The sequence below is a fragment of the Acanthamoeba castellanii genome (genome assembly GCF_000313135.1).
Source record: "Acanthamoeba castellanii str. Neff unplaced genomic scaffold scf7180000084612, whole genome shotgun sequence".
Lineage (NCBI taxonomy): Eukaryota > Discosea > Longamoebia > Acanthamoebidae > Acanthamoeba > Acanthamoeba castellanii.
In genome coordinates, this window is record NW_004457342.1 from 87,195 (window position 1) to 111,279 (window position 24,085).

The following is a 24,085-nucleotide window of genomic DNA, read 5'->3' on the forward strand; positions in this document are numbered from 1 at the left end:
CCATTTCCTGGGCCAATAAAGAGTGCAGCGTTCATTCTTCTTCTTATTTGTGGCCACCATGTTGGACTGTACGAGCGCCTGCATTGACCAGCTCAGCATGTGCATAAACAAGAAGAAGGCAAGGCTTCAGAAATATGCCCATGCCACAAACGACCTTGTGTGGTTGAAGAACAGCATCTGGCGACTCAAAAGTGTGCAACTGGAGCTCATGATGACATGTGAGGATGCCGAAAACGTGGTCTCGTGCATGTTGGAGGGCATGCAGCATGAAATGTGAGCCCAACTCAAACTGTTGGGCAACGAAATGCCCAACCATGTGTACTACGTCAAGGACCCTCGCTGGTTCCTCTGCGATGAACACAACAAAGGACACCCTGAATCCAGGCTGATCTGCATTTGGTCCCTCAACAAGGACGATCTCAAGCTCACACCATCTGAACAGAGGGCGTTCAAGCGCCTCAACATAGTGTGGACCATCTGCCTAAAATGACAGATGGTGTGTGGAAAGATCTTGGTCCTCATAAATAAACAAACACAATCCACTTTTTCATTCTCCATTCACACCAGCCATGAACGCTGAATCCGAACTCCCATCCGACGTATCTCTCACCAAGACCCTGGAACTGCGCTGTTCTGATGGTTCCATCTTCGCCCCCGCTTTGCACATTTGGCGCCTGCCTTTCCTGCACCAAGCCCTCATGGAGTAGGTCATCAACCCGCCGATCCAACCGTCCGGCCTGCCCAAATTTTTGAGGCCCGCTCGATACATTGAACGCAGCATCGCGACATCACTGTCAGTCCGCGACGCGACCGATCTCATCAACTACGTGAATGTGAATGCGGGGCTCACCGACAGCATTGTGTGTCTGTGCGTCAAGCATGGCATCAAAATCCCACAGGAGGCCATGCACCTCCTGGCCCTGAATCACGGCGCCCTCATCAAGTGCAAGTTCAACCTAGGCCCGCTGCTGGCGCTCTGTTCGTCACACGGCGCACACAGATTCAGCAACCTGGCCAAAACCAGCAAGACCATCAGGACCAAGCAATTCAAGCTCTCCACAGAATCCAATTTCAGTGGCCTCCATGAACTGGAGCATGAGCGGGTGCCACGGCGATGGTTTCTCTTGGCTGTGTCTCAAGATTGTGCTGCTGGCCCTGCCCACTGGATGCTTGTGGAAGCCAGATGTCATTGATCAGATCCTACGCAGGCAGCGTTGGTCGTCCAACAAACTCAACGCCAATGACAAGGTCATCAACACCACGACCACGTTCAAGGTGAGCGGCAGGGCCAACCAGATGGTCACCAGCGCCGTCGGCCGTTGGCCCATGCGCACCAATGACTACGTGGATCTGTGGGCTGAACAACAGCACATGTGCAGTGTCAAGCTGTGGCTGATTGCCATACCGATCACCAACAACGACATCATGGGGCGCACAAAGCGACGCTTCTATCCCAAAGCGGCCATGATCCTCCCAGTTGTTGAACTGGGTAAGGTTGACGCTGCTGCCAGTGAAGTCAGCCAAGAGTGAGACCAATGAGAAGAACGGCGTGGGCGCCTTGCGCACGATGCTCAAGTCTATGCTCAGTGGTATGGGTGCATTGGTGGTGTGCACTGGACATGAGCAGTTGGGTGATGGCTGATGGCAGAGCAAACTGGCTGTTGGATGTTGCTATGGCGCCATTGCCCAATGTGATGTGATCCATGGCGGTGGCCAAGTTGGTGTTGGCGCCATCGCCCATGCACATGCTGCGTGATCTGGTGGTGATGGTGAGGCTGGAGTTGGCGCCCACCGCCGTGTTGTTTGTGCCTGTCATGGTGTTCCAGAGGCTCCAGAAGCCAGTGGCGGTGTTGGTGCCACTGAGGCAGTTCTTGAGCGCGCCTGTGCCGACGGCGGTGCTGTTGACTGTGCTGGTGGCCGCTGTGAGCGCCTGGTATCCAATGGCTGTGTTGCTGTTGGAAGATATGATGTTGGCAAGTGTCTGGTGGCCCACGCCCATGTTAAACTGAGCAGTTGTGCTCTTGGCAAGCGCATTGTAGCCAATGGCGACAGCCAACGAACCAGTGTGGAGTGTGAGTGCGTTCAATCCAACAGCAATGCTGGTGCTGCCCATAGTGATTGATGCAAGAGCCAGAGAGCCAATGGCAACATTGTCAGTTGCGGTCATCAAGGCAGCCAACAGACCCATGCCCACTACAACATTGCGTAGTCCCATGGCAGTCACATTGAAGGCACCACTTCCCAGAGCTGTGTTGGAGGCCAAGGTGACACCAGTCACACCGCCAATCACAGACATGCTCACGTCCAGGAGGTTCACCAGCAACACCTTGTCTGCCCCATCAAGTCCCACATAGCCACCAGCCACATTCTTGTTGGAGGGATCTTCTTTGGCTGCAATGGATGCTGTAATGGCTGCCAGTGTCATGTTGCTCACACCACCTGCCTTGTGGATGTAGCCAGAGGCATCCATGGCAAGCAGCATGCCCACACCATTGGCAGCTGTCACAAGACTGTCTGCCTTGGCGTGTGTGACTGTGGTTGGGATTGCAAGCTGGCTGTTGGCATCCACCATGGTGCCACTGCCAAGTGTGATTGAGTTGGATATGTCATCTGCAATGCTTGTGTTGGCATTGTAGCCCAGGAAGGTGTTGTTGTTGCCTGTCATCAGGTTGTTACTGGCTGTGGCACTGACTGCTGTGTTGTTGAATCCAGCAGTGAGTGTGAGGAGGGTGGCATTGCCAATGGTGGTGTTTATCCCCAGGGTGACGTTGTTGGTCTGGAAGTCCCACAGCACTTTCGTTCTGATGGTGGTGCAGTACGTTATGCTGTCGTCAAAAATGTTCTTAGTGGCATCTGTACCCAGCACGGTCTGGCGCGCCCTTGTCGCTCCTATCAAAGTGCCAGGGAGTGTCAGTGTTGGTGCAGGAAGTTGCGCTGCAGGCACCTTGCTGGCGCTGTCGAGCGTTGCAAGGCCGCTGGCTTGGCCCTTGGAGGTGATGAAGGAATTGATCTGTGCGTGCGTGTTTGTGCCCTTGTTGGTCAGGTTGGCATGATCCACTTGCTTGTAGGCCAGGCCCATGGCGGCGGTCAGATCGGCCATTAGCACTTGCTTGTTGGTGCTGGGTGCCAGTGTGATGGGTGTGCTGCCGTTGCCAGTGGTCAAGATTCCCTTGGTGACAGGTGGTGCATAGGTGTTGCTGAGCTGCATGGCAGGCACCTGGCTGGCGCCATCGAGCGTCGCCAGACCACTGGTGGCACCCTTGGAGTTGACAAAGGTGTCAAAAGTGGCCACATTCATGGTTGTGCCACCAGCCTTACGCACGTTGCCAGAGGCATCCATAGTGAGCAATGTGCCCATGCCATCCATGGCCATCCCAAGTCCTGTGGCCTTGATGTGTGTGATTGCAGGTGTGATTGCCATTTGGCCATCAGTGGTGGCCGATGCATTGTATCCAAGCGCAATGTGGTTGTTGGCTGTTGCCAAGTTGACGTTGGCGCCATTGCCCATGCATGTATTGCACAATCTGGTAGTGATGGTAAGGCCAGTGTTGACGCCAATCACTGTGTTGTTTGTACCCATTGTGGCATTGAAGAGGCTCTGGCACCTGATTGTGGTGTTGATGCTGCTGAGGGACTTCTCTAGTGCGCCTGCGCCAATGGCTGTGCAGTTGACTGTGCTTGTCGCTGCTGTCAGGGCCTGGTAGCCAATCGCCATGTTGCTGCTGGTGGTGGCAATGTTGGTGAGCGCCTGATGACCCACTCCTGTGTTATACTGGCCTGTAGTGTTCTTCATGAGTGTGTTGTGACCCACAGCCACCACTGGCATGCCCATGTGGACCATGAGTGCATTGGATCCAATGGCAATGTTGGTGCTGTTTGTGGTGGCGGCAGTGAGAGCTGTTGAACTGATCACAACGTTGTTGGATGTGGTGGTGGATGAAGCAAGTGCACCAGGCAAGATTGTGATGTTGCATGTGCCAGTGGCTGCCACGTTGAAGGCACTGTTGCCCAATGCTGTGGTTGTGGATGATGTGATGCCAGTGATGCTGCTGATTGCAGATGGGGTTGCACTTGGGATGTTTGTTGGTGGCACCTTGCTTGTGCCATCAAGCAGTGTGAGTCCACTGGCCTGACCCTTGGAGACAACAAAAGTGTTGATCTGTGCATGTGTGTTGGTGCCCTGGTTCAAGAGCTTGCTGTGGTCCACTTGCCACACCAAGTAGGACAGTGGCAACGAAGTGTCAAAGGCCAAAAAGGAGCCCACAGGGTGGGCTGTCACCACCACAAACAAGCAAGTGTCCATTGAGCTCATCTTTGGTATTCATTAACTAGAATTGCATGCCAGCAACACAACCTCAGAAAAGAAATGTATTGGCCTATGCTGCGACCCTTTTCATGGCATATCACTTGATTGTTGTGATGAGCTTGTTGTAGTTGGCTTTGTGTATGAACTTTGTTCTTCATCTCCTTGACCATCCTGCAGAAGAAGTGCTTGTTTCGCCCTCCTCCCTGGTCATCTCCAGGATGTTGACAGATTGTCCCAAAGCCAGCTTTTGTTCTCAAGACCGCAGCAGGGCAGTCATGGCTGTCATGCAATGAAAGCACGCCTTCCTTGCCACTTCCTCCCATCCATTAGCCTCATGCTTGGCTAGTTAAATTAGCCTAAGCAACAAAAATCACACCAACCCTCATTTTGTGGGGTGTCAATATGGGCTGGTTTCTTCAGCCTTGGCACCACAACTTGCAACACAGACAAACAGAAGAGCAGCCATGACACAAAACAATGCCCATCTTGGCCCTTCATGCCTCCTCAGTTGTCACCATCCTGCTCTTGTTGTTCCTCCTTGCTCCTCCCCATGCAACAGAGGCCCAGTGGACCACCATGTCTCCCTGGCATGCTCCTCCCTGGCAGCCACTTCCATCAGCAACCTGGCCCTCTTCACTGGCAGCTCAGGTTCAGGGGGGTACTCCAGCATGGGACATCTACAATGCATCATCCAACAGGTGGACCACCACCACACTCTCCCAGGCCCATAAGGACCTGGTGGCCACTTCCATCAGTGACCTGGGGTTCTTTGCTGGTGGTGACGCTTTGGAGGGGCTCTTTGCTGTGGTGGACATCTTCAATGCATGGTCCAACAACTGGACCACCACCACGCTCTCCCAGGCCTGTACCCAACTGGCAGCCACTTCCATCAACAACCTGGCCCTCTTCACTGGTGGCTCAAATTCAGGGGGTACTCCAGTGTGGTGGACATCTACAATGCATCATCCAACAACTGGACCACCATGCTCTCCCAGGGCCATCACAAACTGGCAGCCACTTCCATCAGCAACCTGGCCCTCTTCACTCATGGTGACACTTCAGGGGCGCTCTTTGCCATGGTGGACATCTTCAATGCATCATCCAACAACTGGACCACCACCACGCTCTCCCAGGCCCATTCCCAACTGGCGGCCACTTCCATCAGCAACCTGGCCCTCTTTGCTGGTGGCTTCTCTTCAGGGGGGGAACTCCAGTGTGGTGGACATCTACAATGCATCATCCAACAGGTGGACCACCACCACACTCTCCAAGGCCCATTTTGGCCTGGTGGCCACTTCCATCAGCAACCTGGCCCTCTTCGCTGGTGGCACCACTCTTTCTGGGGGGGTTGTTGGGAACGTGGTGGACATTTATGACTTGCCCACCCCATCCATCACTTCCACACTGTCAAGCACGCCCTCTTTCACAAACACCCCATCAAGCATGCTGTCAGTGACGCCATCAAGCATGCCCCCTTCCACACCATCTTCATGGCCAAGGCCAATGGGTGACAACCACATTGTGGAAATCGCAGTGGGCGTGGCTGTACCAGTGGCCACCATCCTCCTCTTGGCCTATGTTGGATTCATGGTTGTGGTGGTGGTGCTTGTGAGACTTCAACGCCAATAAAAAATATCCCCAACCTCAGTGTTCATTAACGTCCTGTTCTTTCTATGTTTGTCCCTGGCAACAACCATCATGGTGGTGACACGTCATGGTGCTTGTTGGTTGCCAAACACCAGTGGCAGGATTTCATGATCCAGATGCAGCATTGCTCAACTTTGTGTGCAACAGGTACCAGAGAGGTCTCAGGGGCTCTGCTGATCCTGGTGTGCTGGCGCTTGTTGGTGTTGGTGGTCATCTGCATGGTGCTGGTGCTGGTGTTTAATGAAGAATATATATGGCGCCATGTCCTGCCTTACATGATGTGCCATGTTTTCAGGTGGTCCATCCCTGCACTTGCACATCAACAGTGTCATCCAGGTAGGGGCTCCCAGTGAGTGAAAACTTGCCATTGTGCACATTGAGGATGGTGAACTGGTTGCTGCTGAAGATGCTGTTGCTGTAGTAGCCTGAGGTCTTGACAAATGTCAACCAGCCAAGGATGGGTGCGCCATTGCACAAAATGGTGTTCTGGTCCAAATAGCTGGTTGAGTTCTTGGGGATGCACTACTGGGTCAATGATCCACTTCCATAGGGGTTGAGCGTGGTGGGCGTGGTGGGGCTGAGGGCCTCGTTGCTGGGGGTGATGGTGGGGCCAGTGAGGGTCCACGAGGTGAGGTCTGAGTTGCTGATGTTGCAGTTGAGGGGGCTGGCAGTCACTGATATGTTGCAGATGCAGTTGGCCAGGGGCGAGCTGGCCATGTGGAAGGTGAACATGGTGGTGCCAAAGTAGAGTGGTGAGCCCTGGCTGGTGGCAAGGGTGGCAAGCATGGCCAGCAAGAGCAGAACAGTGAGGGTGTGCATGTCTCTTGGTGGTGGTGAGGTGTGGAGAGTGACATGAGGCACATACTTGGACTATTTATGGTGCTGAATGGAGTCTGTGATTGGCCATGCAATCAAACTGGTGTCCATGTGAGCTCACATTGGCCACATTGGACCTTATAGAGGCAACCATGGTTGTTGCCATAGTACCACTGACACCATGCAGAGCAACCCATGTAAATGCATTCTGGGCAGTATTGTCACTGTGTGATCTGTAACCAACAGACTTGTTGAGTATGACTTAATAGGCAAACTGCCCAGATTTGTTGATGGTGGGAAACTGACAGCCAGTGAGTGTCTGATTGTGTTTGAAACGACCTGTGATCATGATGACAGGGTGAATGAGATCTGACTGGCCATTGTGCAGCTGGGATGTTTGAGTGAGTACGTGCCTGCGCCAATCAAATACCTTGATGGTTGGGACTATCTGGATGGTGTTTGGCCTGTGTGTGTTGAAGAGAGTTGCAACTTGCATGTCTATGTGACCTGTATCATCTTGCTGAATGATTAAGGAAAAGCACATTGGATCTGCGCCATTGCTTAATGTTTATTCTCAATTTGAGGGACCAAATGAAGCTGTGATCATGTAATAGTAGACACCAGTGCACTGATCACCACATTTCACACAGATCTTGTTTTTCTCCCCACATGCTTTGCAAAGAGCGCAGTCTGGCGTGGCAGATTCATGTCCATCCATACCCAACCTACATGGCCTTGGCTTTGGCTTATGAGGTTCGCCAATGGGGAAAGTCAGCCAGATTCATCCCTTGCACATGGTGCACTTGAGGTGTTCCAGATCCTCAAATGGGATGAACTGACAATCCTTTTCAATCTTTATGACTTGTGGTGTTGTGATGATCTGAAACCATTCCATAGTTTGCACTGCCAGAAAGTGTTGCCAAAAAAAGCAAAGACATTGTTGCTGTACTAATTTTACACATTGAGTATGGCATTGCCACAAGCGCTGATGATGTCCACCAGTTGCTTGCACACACTCTCCATGGAGGGCCTCTTGGCTGGCTTGGTGTGCCAACATCACTTGATGAGTCAGTGCAGTGCTTCAGGACAATCCAATGTGATGTGTGGGCGCTTGCCTTCAATGATGGACATGACCATGCACATGAATGGCTCATTGGCATATGGCACCTTGCACATGAGAATCTCCCACAGGATGACACCAAACAAATAGACATTGGCCTGCGTGCTGTAGTCAAGGCCCTGGATCACCTCAGGCGCGCTCCACACAGGCATGCCACAGTTGGTCATGGTGGCATTGTTCTCCTTGATACACACAAAGCCAAAGTCAGCCACCTTGACAGTGAGGCAGTCATCCACAAGCAGGTTCAACAACTTGAGATCATGGTGGAGCAGCAGCAGATCAAGCAAGTGGAGGTAGCACACACCATGTGCAGCGCCATAGGCCATGTGCATGCACTGGGTGAACATGAGTGGGTACTCAGAGGTGTTGGCAAGCACACCAGCGAGGCTGCCGCAGGGCACAAACTCAGTGATGAGCAAGAGGTGCTTGTCACTGATGGTGGCGCTGATGAAGAGCAGGATGTTGGGATGTGAGAGCTCAGTGAGAGTGGCCACCTCAACTTGGAATTGGAGTGCCTGCTCCTCAGTCATTTTCAACCAGTTGAAGATCTTGACAGCAACCAGCATCAACTTGCTCCACAGGCCCCTGTAGACAACAGCACTCGTCCCACATCCAATCATCTTGCTGGTCTCAATCTCATGCAGGTCAATAAACCACCAGCACTTGTTGGCCAACACCAGCAGGCTCATGTCCTCAGCAGGAAGCTGGAGCACGTCACAGTCATTGTCACCATCTTCATTGAACCACACATGATTCTTGGTGCACATCTCAAGCAAGTTCACAATCAGCTGGTAGGCGATCCCCTCAGGCGCTGCTTGCTCAAGATCAATGTTGCCCATGTGTTGGATCCAAAGGGGATGCATCCGCCCAATCTCATCAGGCAGGTCAGCAAGCTCAGCCTTGACGTCAGGCAACACAAGCACCTGACCGCCTGACAACATGTGCACGATGGCCATGGCTCCCTTCACCGCCAGACCAACATACTCAACACAGCACATCTTGGGGTCCATGATGCAACACACCAGGCCAACATGCACACCCATGTGCACATGCAGTCCACAGTAGACAAAGTGTTCATTGGACAAGTTGCCATACTTGGTGTGTGCGCCATTGATGCACAGCAACCTGGCGGGCCAGTCAGTGACAACAAGGGCATGCTGTGCACTGGAGCACCAGGCCACAGCATCAATCACCTGGTGGAAGGCAATGCAGAAGGTGCCAGTGCCCATGCTCACCTTGAGGCCAGACATGTGCACCTCATAGCCATTGTGGGTCGTCATGAGATTGTGCATGAGCACATTGTGGATCATGGTGGCTTTGCATGCCACTGAGTGGTTGAGCTCCCACAGCCAATTGGCTCCAGAGATGTTGCTGATAACAACATAGACATCACTGTCATGCAGTGGCAGTTGGGCCATGCCATACCCATGGGCAGTCAGCCAGACATTGCTGTAGATGGATCACATGGACAATGCATTGGATCTGGACAACAATCCACGTGTCATGCTGCCAGAGTTGTCGCCCAAGTCATTGATGCGCTTCTCAGGGGTACACACACCTGCAACAATGTTGAGGGCGTTGATGATCTCCAGCAGCGTCAGTCATTCAATGACGTCCTGGGCCCAACAGCAACACATGAGATCTTGCATCTCAGCAATCTCCTTCTCATAAACAAGGTCCTGGGCGTTGATATACAGCGAGGGCACCATGTTGTTGTCGAACACAGGTCACTTCTGGTCACAGATGACAGCAACCACAATCACAGCTGGTGACATCCCATTGTACAGCTTCTCACACATGATGATCTCCCACAAGATGATACCAAACAAGTAGATGTCAGCCAGCACACCATCAGCCATGGTTGAATCACTGAGGATCTCAGGCGCCGCCCAGGGGATGCTGAGGCCCACCTGTTCATTCCCCACAGCGCATCACGCCGTGCTGAGACCAAAGTCAGCAACCTTGGCATTCCACTTGGAGTCAATGAGCACTTTGGGCGACTTGAGATCGCGGTGGACGATGCCCTGCGAGTGGATGTAGTGCATGCCCTTGGTGATCCCAAGCGCAAGCTTGACACAAAGCGCCAGCAGCAGGTACTCCATGAGCTCATTCTCAAGGAGATCAAAGAGCAAGCCCAGCTCCATGTGCTCCATGATGATGCACAGATCTGGAGGCTTGGTGCACGTGGCGTAGAACACAATCACATTTGGATGGCGCATGGAGTTCATGATGTCAACCTCTCCACGCAGTTTCTGCAGCTTGTTGTGGGAGAAATGGGTGCAGTGGGCGGTGAATGTCTTGATGGTGACTTTGGTGCTGCGCCACTTGGCCTTGTGGATGTAGCCATTGCTGCCAGTGCTGATCAGATCGCCAAACTTGATGTTGGATATCAATGGGTCCCATGTGGGTCGCTCACGCTTGCGCTGCACGATGCCCATGCTGAGTGCAGCCAGAACACAGACTAACATGAAGAGTAGGAGCAAGACGATGCCAACGCCGATGCCGATGCTGAGCCTGAGCCTGAGACGCAGCTCTGAATCGCTGTTGGTGCTCGCGGCGGCGCTGGTGGGCTTGACCGCCAACGCGCACTGGACGCCCTCCCATCCCGACTGGCAGTTGCACGTTGCGTTCCCAATGGTGTAGCGCGCTGAAGGCACGACGCACGTGCCATGGTTGGAACACATGGTGCCCACGTCATCCATGCACTCGGATCGCGCAAAGGCCGTCTTGGTCGGTCCGCCGCACGTGACGCGATGAAACGAAAGCGCGAGACTGGTGGCGAGATCGTGCGAGACCTGGCTGGCGGGCATGACGCCTTCGCTGTCAGAGAGCTGTGCGGTGACGTCAAGCGTGTTGGTCTGCGTCCAATAGACCCACTTGAGGAAGGTGGCCAGATTGGGGCATCCGTAATCGCGCGACGGCGGCACGTAGATGTGGCTCCAGTAGACAATCAGCCATCCAGTGGTGGCACGTTTGGCCAGATCCAAGCGCGCCATCTCAACAATCGACAATCTCGTGGCCAAGATCCGAACGCCGCCCTGGATGAGGTCGCCGATCAGCAGCGTCCGCGATTCCGCCACGATGCTCATGGCGTCAAACCCGATCCCGTATGGCGTGGCCGCAAGGGTGCGCACAACGCCCAGGGCTCGCGGGCAGTGCCGAAAAGCGGAGGCCGTTCTCAGAAACCACACCCACGCGCCAAGTGCAGCTTATCGTAAGCAACCTAATCCCTACCATTGACCAAGACAGAGCAGGCGGGGAGCCGACCAGCTACGTGAAGAAGTTGGCGCTGAGATCGCCTTCAAGGCGAGCAAACGACGTGAGAACCGTTCAGGTTACATTCATTCCCTCACTCGTCCCAGCACTGGGTCGGCAGCAGCTCTACGAAGTCGTCCTTGGAGAAGAGTGACACGGAGAAGTAGTAGGAGTCGCCCGCTAGGGGCATCGCCAGGCCGGCCTTGCCGTTGACCGAGAAGGTAACTGTGCCACGCTGCTGCTCCTCCGGGTCCAGTACCTCGTGGGGCAGCGAGCTGTCGAGCGCCGCCGTGGCCGCCGAGGGCGACAGATCGAGCAGCACACCGACCTGGTCCCCCGCGCCGAAGGCGCCCAGGCCAGTCGGGTGCACGATGCGGTTGAAGTAGTACCACTTGCTCGCCGCCTCGACGCCCTTGGCCCGCCTGGTGTCTGAGCGCGGCAGGAAGTAGGCCGGCGACTTAGCGTTGCCCTCCACCACGGCCTTTGGCTGGACCGCGATGTGGACCATCATGTTGGAGCCGCGCGCGCTCGCCAGCTTGAACTCCCGGTAGTGCTTGCCCGCGGCGTAGCTCTGGCTGGAGAGAATGGTGGACCAGACGTTCCCCTGCTGGCGTTCGGTGCGCGCCTTGGTCACCACCAGCCCTTTGGGCGTGACGTCGAGGTCGATGTGGCGGTGGTTGGGGTGGGTGCTGAACGTGTGGTGGGGGTCTATGGCAGCAGCCGCGGGGGAGTTCTTCTGCTGGGCAGCGGCTTGCCTGAGTTGAGCGTTCTCGGCCTTGACCTCAGCCAGCTCGAGTCGCAGTCGCGCCAGCTCGGCCTGAAGTTGAAGTGTGGCAATCTGCTCAGTTGTGTTGTCGGACATGCTGTTGGTGTAGTTGTTGAGCGAAGAAGGGCGCAAAGAGATTCCTTTACCTTTGGTTCCTTTTTTTCTTCGTCCCCGACACATAAGTGGAAGGGGACCACGTGAAAAAAACCCCACTGGTTCAACACAGCCCGGAAATATGCGATTGGCCATTTTTTGCCGGCGATGGGGCCTTTTCTTGCGCTTCCCCGCAGCAAATGCCCACAACCTGCAAGCAAGCGTGGGAGGAAGCGAAGGAGTTTCGGCAAGAAAGAAAGAAGTAAGCAACAGCGCCCTCTTTCAGAGGAACCCCGCGTTGGTGTGGTGTGCAGGTGGGGGTGTGACCAGCATCACACAGCACCCGTTCTTTCATTTTTCGGAAGTGTGTCCACAAAAAAGAGACGGGGCGTCTCGTGTTGTCGGGAAAAGCCACTGTTAGAGTTCCCTGTCATACTTGCCATTATGTTCATTCATCCTGTGAGCGTAAACACCATGATGACCCTCGGGACAGCAACAACGGCATTTTTCTTCTTGTGCTGCTTCTGCACCAGCACAGTTGGCGTCTTCCTTCCGACCGGCTCGCCTTCCGCCAATGTCAACGCGGTGTGGTCCAATCTCAACATCACCCAGCTCTACCCCACCACCGGTAAACATCCTTCTCCGCCCCAGCCGTGGTTCGGAGTTGAAACAAAATCAACATCTAAAGTCTTGCCATCATCGCCTGTTTGCAGCTGTGGCTGGTGATGTCCTGTTCGAGTCCAATCATGGGATGGGGCACGCGGAGGGTGTGTCGCCCGCCGTGGACCTCCCCTCTCAATGGCTCTTCATGCCCGGCTTTTTGTGTTTGAGATGATGGTGCTCTCTTTGCTCCATCAGCAGGGAGTGATCGGATGGTACACAGTACTCGATCTTGCACTGGGAGTCGCGCAATATCCAACAGCGGTCAACGAGACGCCCGCGGTGCATGCAGTCTAGCCCTAAGCCGTCGTAGTACCTGAGCTTGACGGTGAACACGGATCTGGGGCCTCGGATTCGGTCCAGATGGGGAGCGCAGTGTCTCCTTGGTGCATCTGCGAAACTTTACGCTGACGCACGCCACGTTTTCAAATCCTTGGGATGGATGAAGCCCAGGATCAGGCACATGAGCTCGTTGTCGATTTCTGAGAGGAACATTGCGTTTGTGCGGGCTTCGTTTCGATAGTTTGTTTTTATGCGTTCTTTACAAAGGGACCAACAGACCGGATTCGATACACGCCCTGAATACGATTGCCTGTAGTCTTACGATCTCAGCGACGGATCCGTCGCGTTCTGTGATCATCGGGCACTCCACCCGTCGATGATCGGGAAGGCGCATGGTGGTCAAACAGGGATCCGATCGTATTATCAGCGATCCCGGCTGCAGGATCTCGCATACATGCCCGTTGGAATGGATCGCGGCCCACGCTCCCCCATTCTTCACCCAGCGCACGCGATAGTGCCCGTTATCGTTGGTGATGTCGGCGTTGATTTCCGACACCTCGTATTTGATGGTGCATCTGATTGCGCCGTGGCACTCTTTCCTCATCCAGATTGAGATCGGCGCTCGAAACGATCGCCAGTTCCTGACGTTTTCGGTGAGATCGTAGCCGTAGCCATCGTGGAATCCGATCGCGGCGTTATCGCGTTCGGGGGATGCGATCCGTTTGAATGCCCGCATCCGGATCGTTGTCTTGGCGCACTCGAGGATTCTGCGGCTCGCGCATGCCGCAGTCCTCAATTCTACCGGGTGGATGAAGCGCAGGATCAAGCAAACCAGCTCGTCGTCGATCTCTTCAGCTATTTATGGGGGGCGACCAACAAACCAGAACCAACACAATCTCCGAACACAACGGCCTGCAGCCCTGTGATCGAGCACACGAGCTTATTGTCGATGCTGGAAAGGGGCATTTATGTCATCAGAAGGCCCGTCTTTAATCAATCAAGCGTGGTATAATGCGACGGGTCCTTGCACTGCCTTCCCCAGCGCACTTTAAATCAGCGCAATAACCGTTCTTGAGCAGGAGCGCCTCGCGCCTCCGAGCGTGTGCTTTCTTGGCAGCCTCGCTCCTCTTGGCGTCGATTACCTTGGCATCCTTTGCGCGCTTCTTCGCCCGATACTCTTCGATGATTGAATCGATTCCAATCTGGAGGGACTCCCTGATTTTCTCGACCTCGGCCTCCGATCCGGCCCGAACGATCCACGCCGGGTGATGGGGATTCCACTTGCCTCCAAACTCGTTCTTCACGCGCTCTTTGACCTCGTACAGGCTCCGCGCGGAGAAGGCCCATGCATCGTCCTCAAAGACGCTCATGCACCGACAGCTGGCGTAGCACAACTCGAGCGCCCTCCTCACTTTGATCTTGGTGTCCTCATCCGGCGCATAATTCCATCGCCTCTTCCGGTTGTTCATCTCAAGTTCAACCGGGCGGATGAACGTGAGGATCGAGCCCATTGTCGATGCATTTATGTCAGATGGCCATCCTGAATTTTATGGTCGGCTGCAGGGAATAGCCCGTCAAAACAAAGTCTTCGGTGTGCACGTCATCCAGCATGGGTTTCCTCCCGATGGTGAGTCGCGGCGGGTCGGATGGTGTGCGCGCGATCTGCTCCTTCATGCCATCAACGTGATTCTTGTAGATGCGCGCGTCGCCCATCGAGATCGTGAGCGATCCCGGATCCTTGTCTGTGATCCGCGCGATGAGCACAGCAGTGCGGCATAATCCGAACGCGACGTCCTGGAGACGGCCCGCCATCATTCCAAGCTGCACGATGACCACGACGCATTATTATTGTTTCAGCATAAAGGAGGCGACTCTTTTTTTTTAATGGGGGTCCACAATCACAGGTGGAGACGCAACCATCATCACGGGAGGAGAGCAGTTATGGTGCCGGAAATTATTAATCTATCCGGATAGGTTGGTCTTTCTATCCAAAACACAGCTGGCCTATCCACACGGGTTTTGGATAGATTTATCAGTGGGCAAGGCACAAAAAGAAGAAGGAAAGCTTGTTTATTGCAAAGCATCAAGTTCGTCGTTGTCAGGGAAGCGGCCATTCTTCTTCGGCTGGCGCTTCTGGTGCTGCGGTGGTGCATCCGATCTTCTGAGTCGACGTGGGTGGGGAGAAGGTGTGAAATACTCCTGTTCGGCACGTTGTGCGTCTCGACGTGCTCGACGTGCACATCGGGTTGGTGGCGAGTTGTTGGAGCTGTCGCCTGGCATGGTGGCCTTCCTGGCCTTGTTGTGTTCGGCACAAGCAACCTTGAGAGTGTCGTCGAGCTGGTTGTTGAAGAGCTGGCGCTTGCTCTGGCTGGCAACTGGGCGGGCGAGAGTCTTAGGCTTGCGACCGACGGAGGCAGGCCTCTTGAGGTAGGCCTCTTGCTGTTGCGCGATTTCGTCATCATAGACAGGCAGGGAGGGGCGCTTCGTTCTTTTCGCCAGGCGGCGAGGGGAGCACAATCGTTAATGCGCCCGCGATTGCCGTCCTCGTGCTCGCTGTCCTTGTGCTCGCCGCTGCTGTGCTTGCCGTCCTCGTGCTCGCTGCGCCCGTGATCGCCGTCCTCGTGCTCGCTGCCCCCGCGATTGCGGTTGCTGTCCTCGTGCTCGCTGCGCCCGCGATCGCCATCCTCGTGCTCGCCACTGCTGTGCTTGCCGTCCTTGTGCTCGGCGTCCTCGTGCTCGGCGTCCTCGTGCTCGGCGTCCTCGTGCTTGGCGTCCTCGTGCTCGGCGTCCTTGTGCTCGGAGTCCTTGTGCTCGGCGTCCTCGTGCTCGGCGTCCGCGTCCTCGGCGTCCTTGTGCTTGGCGTCCTTGTGCTTGGCGTCCTCGTGCTCGGCGTCCTCGTGCTCGGCGTCCTCGTGCTCGGCGTCCTCGTGCTCGGCGTCCTTGTGCTCGGCGTCCTTGTGCTCGGCGTCCTCGTGCTCGGCGTCCGCGTCCTCGGCGTCCTCGTGATTGTTGTCATCATATTCGCCGTCCATGTCAGTTCCTGTTGCTGTGTCGATCACCTCGTCGTTCGCTGCCGTAGGTTGTCCTGCGCCATGCACAATGCGGGCTGCAATTGCGTGCTTGCACATTTTTCCCGTTTTGAGGTGGTACATACAGCTGCAGGCCCAGGTTCCGACCTTGATCACGTAGTCACCGTATTCGTAGAGGTCGCCCGTGCTTGCAAGCTTCAGCTTCTCACGTTCCTCTTCGATGATCGTCTTGGCATCGTTGATTCTCCTGGCGAGGCGGGTGTGGGAGAGGGAGTCTTGGGCGGTGTGGATCCCTGCTTCTTGTTGAAGATACCGCGTGTCGTAGTGGCACAGCACCGATCGGAGGAGCTGGAGGGTTGTGCTGGGCGAACTGGAGCTTCGATGGTTACAGAAGGATGTTACCTTCTTGAACATGGACTCAACAACGTTGTTGGTGTTCCACATGCCCTCTCGCTCTCCTGGCCTGTCCTTGTCGACCCAGGCAGGTCGCCACTTGTCGCAGAACCAGTTGTTGTTGAAGTACTGATACAGCTTTGGACCAGCAAGTTGATGTAGCTCCTGGCAGTGCTGCTTGAACTCCTCATCGTTGTCAGCACGCTGAATGAACTTCAGCTGGACCAGCACTGCAGCAGCATTGACTTTGGATTTGCCTGTCATTTGTGGTGTGTTGGGGTGAGTTTTGATTGTGACCTCAGCAAAGCAGTAGGGAATGGTGTACCAATGTGCTTGTGAACCTCCTCTCTGAAAGTCTTCTGGACATGGAATTCACAGAGGAGATACTGGCAGCCCAGGGCAGCAACAGCTCCTTGCTCAATGTCATCCTTGTTGATCATGAAGACTGGGGTCCACCACTTCCCAAGCTTGGTTTCAATTTCATCACATAGAACCTGAAGTGTGAAGTGTAGAACCTTGGACCACTCAAGAGATGTGAAGACGAAGGCCACTGGCCAGCCATGGCCCTGGTTGTCCTCCACAACGACTGCCCAGATGGGCCACTGTTGCTTGCTGAGCTTGAAGATCCCATTGAGGCCAACAAGGTGTTGACTGAATTGGTGGACAAGCTCCATTGCTTGCTTGGGGATGAGGACACAGACAAACAGTTTTTGTGCAGCAATGGTGTCATGCACCCATGGGTCATGTGGGCCAGGGTAGAGGGTGATGCAGAGTACAGTTGATGTTCTCCATGATGGTCCCACCTTGCATCTGGGCTTTCTTCCTGCCATTGGCAAGAACAGCCTGGACTTGCTTGAGTGATGGGAGAGTGTCATGTGTGACCTCACCAGTCACTGGAGCCCACTCCTGTCAAAATCATGGTCATTAAAGCTGTATCAAGTTTAACTTGTGCAACAAACAGAGCACTGAACATACCTGAAGCTTGACCAACTCTCACATGGCAGTTGTGCATCCACCCATCCCACAGTCTAGACCATCAGCCTTGAGAATCTTGGTCTTGACCTGTTTTGTGGAATAAACCAGAAACAGGGAATAACTTGCATAATGACACAAGAAAAATCAACCTCTGAGGACTGTACCTGAGTGGGCTTGCATGGCGTGTAGGTCACCACATTGGAGGCCCATGTTGTGTTCTGTTGTGCAAATTACAATCAAGTATTAACAAAGGTTGTAGAATCTGAGGTGAGTGAACAGTTCTCACACCAGGCATCTCTGATGATGTGCTTTCAGGCCACAAGAGGAGTCTTTCTTTTGAATGCAGCATTTGAGCTCCTGCTTGATCAGGATGTTGATCCAGTTGACTGACAGCACCTCCTCCTGTTGATCTGATCCACAAGGGCTGGACACACCAGCACATCTACACCCTTGCCTCAGCACTCATCAACATGGCCATGTGGTCCATTGCCATCAAGCTCCTCAGCCATAGCGCCCACACCAATGTTGCATGGATGCTGGCGCTGCTCATGCTGATGGCCATCCTTGTGGTGGTGTTGGCCAAGATTGTGTTCAATGCTGACATCTTTGGTGACCAGTGAACACTGCGTTTTTTCATGTGCACTTAAGCAAACCACCATGTCCTCCCAGAATCAACACATCTACAAGGCAGTCAACACATGTGGTGCGCCCTTTGGCAAGGAGACCTATGGTACCATGGGTGCGCTGTTGGAGAGCATCCCCATCATGTCCCACACACCCTATGCACCCACACCCAATGCTGGCAAGCTGGTGTCACCCTACGCCCCACTGCTGGCTCCCACCCCATCTCCTCCCAAAAAGAGCCATGATCTTGAGAAGTGGCTCCTGGTGATTGGTGTGCTGCTCACCCTGGGCGCTGTGGGCTTCATCATTTACAGGCAGTGGTAAAAGAAGCCCTTTGTAATATATGTGTCTGCATGCAACATGGAAATTGGTGTCATCCCCATCATCATGCACCACAACACCAATGATCACCTGATCACATGGCTGTCTAATCCACTCTGGCCTCACACCATGCTGAGTTGCTGTTCTTGCCCATTGGACGCATGCCACTGCTCATGCCATGTGAATTCTGGAAGCATGCACATCATGGCATGCTGCAGGACCTGTCCCAAGTGTGGTGTCAACATCCACCTGGCCAAGTACAATGATCACATGAAATCATGTGACAATTATGATGATGATGACAATGATGAAGATGTGGAACACCGCTGCAAAAAGCTCTTTGGTCTGACCATGAAGCAACAGATGTGGCTGTTCATTGCACTCATCACAATAATGGTGGTGGTGGGACTCATGTGTTGAATGAATACATCTTGTCAATAGCTCATGTGCAACACCCAAGATGGCATCACACAAGCATCACTGTCATCTGATGATGAATCCTCATCAAAGTCCTCATTGCAGTCACTTCATTCATTGTGCACTTTGCACCACTGCTGCTTCCACTTTCGCCATTTCTTTTTTGAAATGTGTGTGTGTTTTGAGTAGGTGTTGTTGTCATCATGATCAGATCACTTGTCCTCAGATCCCATATCAGCAGATTGCTTGTGGCCAGTTTTGAGTTTTGGGATGGGTTTCATTGCACTGACCTGCCATACCTGGATGTGCTTGTTTGGATCCTGGCTTGCACAATCCATCTTGCCCATTGCATTGCAAAGCAGGATATTGTTGCGCTTGGCCTTGAGGAGGCTTGGGAAGAGCAGCTTGTGTAGCTCCATGGGCGTTGGGATGGAATTGCATGAGAGGTCAGCACAGTGGCATCAGTAGCTGGGCATGATGATCTTGTTGTGCTTATAGCACTTGGTCTTGATGGTGTTGAATACAACAAAGAACCAGATGGTGTTGGAACAGTGCTTGGCCTCCTTGTTGGGGCACCACCAGCAGTCAGTCTTGGTGATGTAGTAGCCCCCAGTGGCCTTGTACTCAACTGATGTCACACTCTTGCAGTCCATGTAGTGGTGTTTGGCGCACAGGGTCTCCATTAGCAGCCAGATGATGCAATTGCAATTGATTGTGAGAGGTTGTTGGCTGACCTTGTAGTTGGGATTGTGTGGTCTGACTCGCTCCCTCTTGCTGATTCCCTTTGTGATATGGCGCTCTTTGTGGATGTGCTGGCGCCTCAGCTCATCTTGAGAGAGGCCATCAATGAGATCCAATTCCTTGATCTTCTTGACCCAATCCAGCATCTTGGGTGGTTCCATGAGCACACCATTGGGCTGATGTAGAGTGCAGCAGTCAAACTGGGCATTGAGGTTGTGCTGCAGCATGTTGAGCTCCTGTGGTTGTGGGGCGCCTGATCCATTGATGATAGGCATGACCAATGTGCGTCTTGCTGACCTCAAGACATGTCATGCAGGGCAGGAGCTGATTGGGAGTGACACATTTGCACTTTGGATGCACATCAGTGGTACAACACAGCACCATCTCCTTGGGTTTGGTCTTGCCCTTGCTGCCACATGCATGGCACTTCTTGGCCTTGGCTGATGCAAACATGTGCAAGCTGTTGGGCTTGTAGACTGACTCATTGAGCACACTCACCCATTGATTGTAGGCTGGCCACTTGCCAAAGGCCTTGTGGAGGTGGTGGATGATGGTGCAGCAGATGGTGCATGCCACCTGCACATTGACCTTGACGCCTGGCCAGAAACCATGGAGGCTGAACTTGTACATTGGTGAACTGGGCTTGTTGAATGACATGGGTGACTGATAGATGATGAGCTGCAGTTTGTAGTCATCCAGCTGTGTGTAGAGCTTGTGCATGAGCTTCTGGATGATGGCGACGATGGTGTTGATATTGTCCTGTGACATCATGCATGGTGGAAATTGAGATTGAAGAAGAACAGAAAGTAGTTGGTGCGCTGCTTGATGAAGTAGGATGGTATGCTGTGGTGGGTGTTGGCGAGGTAGAGCCACTTGAACTTGTTGAGTTGATTGTCAGGCATGTAGAGCATGAACCTGCTGAAGCTGAGGTGGCTCTCAATTTCGTGGTTGTACTTGAGCTGGTTGTTGTTGTGCTTGTAGTGATAGAAGGTCTTGGCATTGTGTGGCTTGCGGCTGGTGGTGTGTTCATTCACACATGCTGTCTATGTGCTCATGAGTGCCATCCCCATGATAGCAAGAGCGCCTCCCAGGGCCACTCATGGGATGTTGCAACAGTGTTGGTCATGGTGGTATGTGTGAAAAAGTTTGCTACAGTGGCACACATATGGTTTCTCTGTATGCAATGCTGCCAGTGATGTTGGCCATGAATTGTTCAAGCACGGCCTCCATGACTGGTGTGTTCTTGGGGTCATTGTAGACATGCTTGGAGAGCTTGCTGGTGATGTATGTGTCAATGGCCTCCTTGTGTGCATTGCAAGGTCGTTGGGCTGTGATGAAGTGCAGTTGCAGTTTGCGTCAGGCAAGCAACAGGGCTGTTATCTGGAATGGGTTGTTGGCGCACATCATGTATTGGTGCTTGGAAAGTGTGGTGTGGCTGCTGTGTGTCATTGCAAGGTAAAGGTTGTATTGCCACTTGGTGTCTCATGTGGTGCTGTTGAGCAGCAAATCTGCAAACATCCAGTGGATGCTGATGCTGATGAACTCACCCATGTCACTCCATTGCTTCACCCAGGTGTGGCAAAACATGGATATGGCCATGGTGGTGTGATCCTCTTCAGTGGCCATGGTGTGTGTGTTATGTGTTGGTTGGATGGCTGATCCCAAGCAATACCAACATTTGTGTGTGCCCAGTGGTTGTCATGGGTGACCATTGGTGTGTCCAAAATAAAATTTGTCACTGTGTGCATCAACATGGATACTGTGAGATTTACAATCAGCTGGATAGTGGACAACACCATCCAAGAGCCACTGCACACACTCTACATGGGTGGCCCATTGCTGGGAGGGTACAGATTCTGGGAATTGCTGCCTGACAAGGAGATCTGCGCCATGATGATGGGTGTTGAGGCGTCCTTCTGGTGCAGATTGGAGGCATCAATCGCCATGTGCAACCAGCAGATCAAGTGCAAGGTGGACACATTCATCATTGGCATCATCAGATCTGTCATTGGGGCCCTGCTTGTGCTGACTGTGGCAAAGCATGGCATGCAGGTGTGTACTGGTGCATCTGATTGTGAACACCATTGAGAAGAGGAGGTACGCCCACCGCCCCATCCATGATGACTAATGACCATGATTTGAGAAACAGAACATGGTGGTGTAGCCAACGCCAGCACTTGGATCATATGGCTGGATGGTGAACTTGTAGTCACCCTTGAAGAGCCAGTATGGCATGTTGATCTGATGCATGCTGGTGACAATCTGGTTGTACAGGCTCGAGTAGTGGCCTGGGATGGGACCAACAAGATTGTACTTGAACCCAGATCTGGTCACCATGGCGTTTCTGTTAATGCTGACAGGTGCATTCCACTTGATCATCCAGTTGCACCCACTCACCAGTGACTGGGCATCAGCCACCTGGCCCATGTTGGGGTTGAATGTGCTTGCGGTGTTGGCCTCCAGGATGGAGACATGGGGCAGCTGCAGCAACTTGTTCTGGGTCTTGTAGAAGTTGCAGTGATGGGGACATTTGTTGGATTCCATTATGGGTGTACATCATGGCCCATGAGAAAAAATGTGTCTGCCCATCACAAAATCTGAACACAACAGCACCAATGGAAACACCATTCTCTCATTTTCACGTCCATCAGACCATGAAGCCCACTCACCTGGCTGGGATCCACATCATCACATGTGTGGACAAGGACAGCGTTGCACAAGTTTGTGGATACAAACTGCATCACAAATTCAAGGATGCGCAGATGGTGTCATTGATGTATTGGATTGCCAGTGAGTGCTCAGTCATCATTGGCCCCCACACCAGCTGCAGGTTTGCCTGCCATGCCCTCAGCAAACAACTCATTGCCCTCACCCACAATGGCCAGCTGCCTTGTCACATGAATCACAAAACCACCCTCACAGCGACCTCAATTGAACACACTCTCTCACAATGTCCATGAGCCAACAAGGTTGTCATCATTGGAGGAATTGGGACATTTGCATCATTCATCCCATTGGCCAATTGGATCATGATCCTGAAATGGAGTCCATTGTGGATGAAAGTCAGATCCCAACCAAACTGCCCAAGTGGGACTTGCTCTACACACCTGGTGTGACCAACTGATGGCGCCATTGTGATGATGGCAGCATCATGCACATCAAAATTGTCAAGGCAGCACATCGCCATGAGCTCTTCCTGCTGTCCCCCTCACATCCAAACTAACACCCACATCACATGTCCAGATCCATCATTTGAGCACACACCAAAGACCAAACCCAAACCAACAAACCACAAGTTTGTGCAGTTTCAGCAACCACTCCTGGGCACAAATGTGACCAATGAAGAGCTCTTGGAGTGTGCCATCACCAAGATCAAAACTGCAGAACTGCAACAAGCCATCTGTCTCAACAACATCAAGAAACAGCCAATAGGGTCAGATGACAACTACAACAGCTTCCTCAAGAGTGACTACAACAATGATGATTTCAGTGATGAAAGCAATGATTACAATCTCATCTTCAAGTGCAACAATGACAACAACTTTGATGAATAAAAATTTGTATTATCTCAGGATCCTGCCACACAACATGAATCAGGTGATCTACAGAGGTGAAAGCCACACACTCAATCATCACAAGAGGAAGATCCACAATCTGGTGCTCAAGCACACCAGAGTGTGGGCTGAACCATGCTGCAAATCCTTCACCTGGATCCTCCACCTGAAGATCCTGTTTGCCTATCCAATGACCAAGCTCTGCTGGGGCGATGGCCAACTTTGACACCTTTGTCCAATACTTTACCAACACCACAGTGACAATCCTGCAGGATGGCATCATCATCAACTGGAAAACAGGCCACATCAGTGTGCACTGGAAGTTCTCAACATACTTGAGCAAGACCAGTGTGCACCAGGTGGTCAACAACGCCTACCTGGGGATCATGTGTGATGGCAAGTTTGTCCAGTGGATGGAGTTTCTCAATGGTCGTGTCAAGATGATGCAAGCTGCCAGGGTGCTCTCCTACAGCAATGGCCCCAATGGCATCATGAAGCCCTGGCCAGCTTTCATTCCTGGCAAGGAATCGTGCCACGCCATTGTCACAGTGTTGTGTCCATTGCAGTGATCTTTGTTACTCAAACAAAAAGCCCACATATTTGAGCATGTACAGATTCATCTTGATCACCATGGGTTCTGCTGAATTGTTGGTGTGTCCAGTTCTGATGTGCAGGATGAAGTTGCCACCACTGGACCCAATCATGGTCACATGATCTGCTTTGCACATGAAGGGTCTGAATTCACACAGCCCAACCTTGAGGTTGACCTTGGCCTTCAAGTCACCAAACTTGTGGTGGGTGTTGTGGTACATGTCAGTGTGATCCCATTTGGTGATGCACTCACCATCCTCACTGAGCATGTGTGCCTCTTGTATTGCCCAGATCAATGAAGGAGCAGGACAGTGCAAACCCAACACATCCCACCACACCCAGCAGTTCAAAGGAGAAACTGTTGGATCCAACCTCAATTGAGGATCCAATCAGCACTCTCTGGATGTGCAGCAGGATGATGTTGTCAACAGCCCACTCAGACTCAATTGTGCTGCACACCAGCATGCATGTGAACTCCACCTTGACTGACTCAAC

General features: G+C 53.0%; 15 protein-coding genes across 15 annotated transcripts; 5 read left to right on the forward strand and 10 right to left on the reverse strand.

Annotated features, from left to right (window-relative positions):
- Positions 1 to 905: 905 nt before the first annotated feature.
- Positions 906 to 1,530, forward strand: ACA1_076530 (uncharacterized protein; the record flags this gene model as incomplete). The annotated part of the gene is made up of 2 exons (XM_004335765.1): positions 906 to 1,103; positions 1,141 to 1,530. 2 exons carry the CDS (start codon positions 906 to 908, stop codon positions 1,528 to 1,530), a joined length of 588 nt encoding a protein of 195 aa, XP_004335813.1.
- Positions 1,517 to 4,303, reverse strand: ACA1_076540 (hemagluttinin domain containing protein; the record flags this gene model as incomplete). The annotated part of the gene is made up of 1 exon (XM_004335766.1): positions 1,517 to 4,303. The coding sequence occupies one exon, from the start codon at positions 4,301 to 4,303 to the stop codon at positions 1,517 to 1,519; it is 2,787 nt and encodes a 928-aa protein (XP_004335814.1).
- Positions 4,304 to 4,988: 685 nt separating this feature from the next.
- On the forward strand, positions 4,989 to 5,935 carry ACA1_076550 (uncharacterized protein; the record flags this gene model as incomplete). The annotated part of the gene is made up of 3 exons (XM_004335767.1): positions 4,989 to 5,247; positions 5,521 to 5,653; positions 5,719 to 5,935. 3 exons carry the CDS (start codon positions 4,989 to 4,991, stop codon positions 5,933 to 5,935), a joined length of 609 nt encoding a protein of 202 aa, XP_004335815.1.
- A 309-nt stretch (positions 5,936 to 6,244) lies between these two features.
- ACA1_076560 (uncharacterized protein) lies at positions 6,245 to 6,772 on the reverse strand (the record flags this gene model as incomplete). The annotated part of the gene is made up of 2 exons (XM_004335768.1): positions 6,245 to 6,452; positions 6,477 to 6,772. 2 exons carry the CDS (start codon positions 6,770 to 6,772, stop codon positions 6,245 to 6,247), a joined length of 504 nt encoding a protein of 167 aa, XP_004335816.1.
- A 1,065-nt stretch (positions 6,773 to 7,837) lies between these two features.
- ACA1_076570 (serine/threonine kinase) lies at positions 7,838 to 9,598 on the reverse strand (the record flags this gene model as incomplete). The annotated part of the gene is given in 3 exon segments (XM_004335769.1): positions 7,838 to 9,338; positions 9,354 to 9,475; positions 9,503 to 9,598. The coding sequence occupies 3 exon segments, from the start codon at positions 9,596 to 9,598 to the stop codon at positions 7,838 to 7,840; spliced, it is 1,719 nt and encodes a 572-aa protein (XP_004335817.1).
- Positions 9,599 to 9,820: 222 nt separating this feature from the next.
- ACA1_076580 (EGFlike domain containing serine/threonine protein kinase) lies at positions 9,821 to 10,978 on the reverse strand (the record flags this gene model as incomplete). The annotated part of the gene is made up of 1 exon (XM_004335770.1): positions 9,821 to 10,978. One exon carries the CDS (start codon positions 10,976 to 10,978, stop codon positions 9,821 to 9,823), a length of 1,158 nt encoding a protein of 385 aa, XP_004335818.1.
- A 260-nt stretch (positions 10,979 to 11,238) lies between these two features.
- On the reverse strand, positions 11,239 to 12,006 carry ACA1_076590 (uncharacterized protein; the record flags this gene model as incomplete). The annotated part of the gene is made up of 1 exon (XM_004335771.1): positions 11,239 to 12,006. One exon carries the CDS (start codon positions 12,004 to 12,006, stop codon positions 11,239 to 11,241), a length of 768 nt encoding a protein of 255 aa, XP_004335819.1.
- A 471-nt stretch (positions 12,007 to 12,477) lies between these two features.
- ACA1_076600 (uncharacterized protein) lies at positions 12,478 to 12,838 on the forward strand (the record flags this gene model as incomplete). Its single annotated transcript, XM_004335772.1, has 2 exons — positions 12,478 to 12,631; positions 12,717 to 12,838. The coding sequence occupies 2 exons, from the start codon at positions 12,478 to 12,480 to the stop codon at positions 12,836 to 12,838; spliced, it is 276 nt and encodes a 91-aa protein (XP_004335820.1).
- Positions 12,839 to 13,204: 366 nt separating this feature from the next.
- On the reverse strand, positions 13,205 to 14,456 carry ACA1_076610 (uncharacterized protein; the record flags this gene model as incomplete). The annotated part of the gene is made up of 2 exons (XM_004335773.1): positions 13,205 to 13,800; positions 14,012 to 14,456. 2 exons carry the CDS (start codon positions 14,454 to 14,456, stop codon positions 13,205 to 13,207), a joined length of 1,041 nt encoding a protein of 346 aa, XP_004335821.1.
- Positions 14,457 to 14,472: 16 nt separating this feature from the next.
- Positions 14,473 to 14,757, reverse strand: ACA1_076620 (thymidylate synthase; the record flags this gene model as incomplete). Its single annotated transcript, XM_004335774.1, has 1 exon — positions 14,473 to 14,757. The coding sequence occupies one exon, from the start codon at positions 14,755 to 14,757 to the stop codon at positions 14,473 to 14,475; it is 285 nt and encodes a 94-aa protein (XP_004335822.1).
- A 646-nt stretch (positions 14,758 to 15,403) lies between these two features.
- On the reverse strand, positions 15,404 to 16,631 carry ACA1_076630 (SWIM zinc finger domain containing protein; the record flags this gene model as incomplete). The annotated part of the gene is made up of 2 exons (XM_004335775.1): positions 15,404 to 15,426; positions 15,461 to 16,631. The coding sequence occupies 2 exons, from the start codon at positions 16,629 to 16,631 to the stop codon at positions 15,404 to 15,406; spliced, it is 1,194 nt and encodes a 397-aa protein (XP_004335823.1).
- Positions 16,632 to 17,812: 1,181 nt separating this feature from the next.
- On the forward strand, positions 17,813 to 18,290 carry ACA1_076640 (uncharacterized protein; the record flags this gene model as incomplete). Its single annotated transcript, XM_004335776.1, has 2 exons — positions 17,813 to 17,929; positions 17,991 to 18,290. 2 exons carry the CDS (start codon positions 17,813 to 17,815, stop codon positions 18,288 to 18,290), a joined length of 417 nt encoding a protein of 138 aa, XP_004335824.1.
- Positions 18,291 to 19,165: 875 nt separating this feature from the next.
- ACA1_076650 (uncharacterized protein) lies at positions 19,166 to 20,213 on the reverse strand (the record flags this gene model as incomplete). The annotated part of the gene is made up of 2 exons (XM_004335777.1): positions 19,166 to 19,681; positions 19,827 to 20,213. The coding sequence occupies 2 exons, from the start codon at positions 20,211 to 20,213 to the stop codon at positions 19,166 to 19,168; spliced, it is 903 nt and encodes a 300-aa protein (XP_004335825.1).
- A 1,356-nt stretch (positions 20,214 to 21,569) lies between these two features.
- On the reverse strand, positions 21,570 to 21,989 carry ACA1_076660 (uncharacterized protein; the record flags this gene model as incomplete). The annotated part of the gene is made up of 1 exon (XM_004335778.1): positions 21,570 to 21,989. The coding sequence occupies one exon, from the start codon at positions 21,987 to 21,989 to the stop codon at positions 21,570 to 21,572; it is 420 nt and encodes a 139-aa protein (XP_004335826.1).
- Positions 21,990 to 23,211: 1,222 nt separating this feature from the next.
- On the forward strand, positions 23,212 to 23,713 carry ACA1_076670 (uncharacterized protein; the record flags this gene model as incomplete). Its single annotated transcript, XM_004335779.1, has 2 exons — positions 23,212 to 23,528; positions 23,674 to 23,713. 2 exons carry the CDS (start codon positions 23,212 to 23,214, stop codon positions 23,711 to 23,713), a joined length of 357 nt encoding a protein of 118 aa, XP_004335827.1.
- Between the last annotated feature and the right edge of the window lie 372 nt (positions 23,714 to 24,085).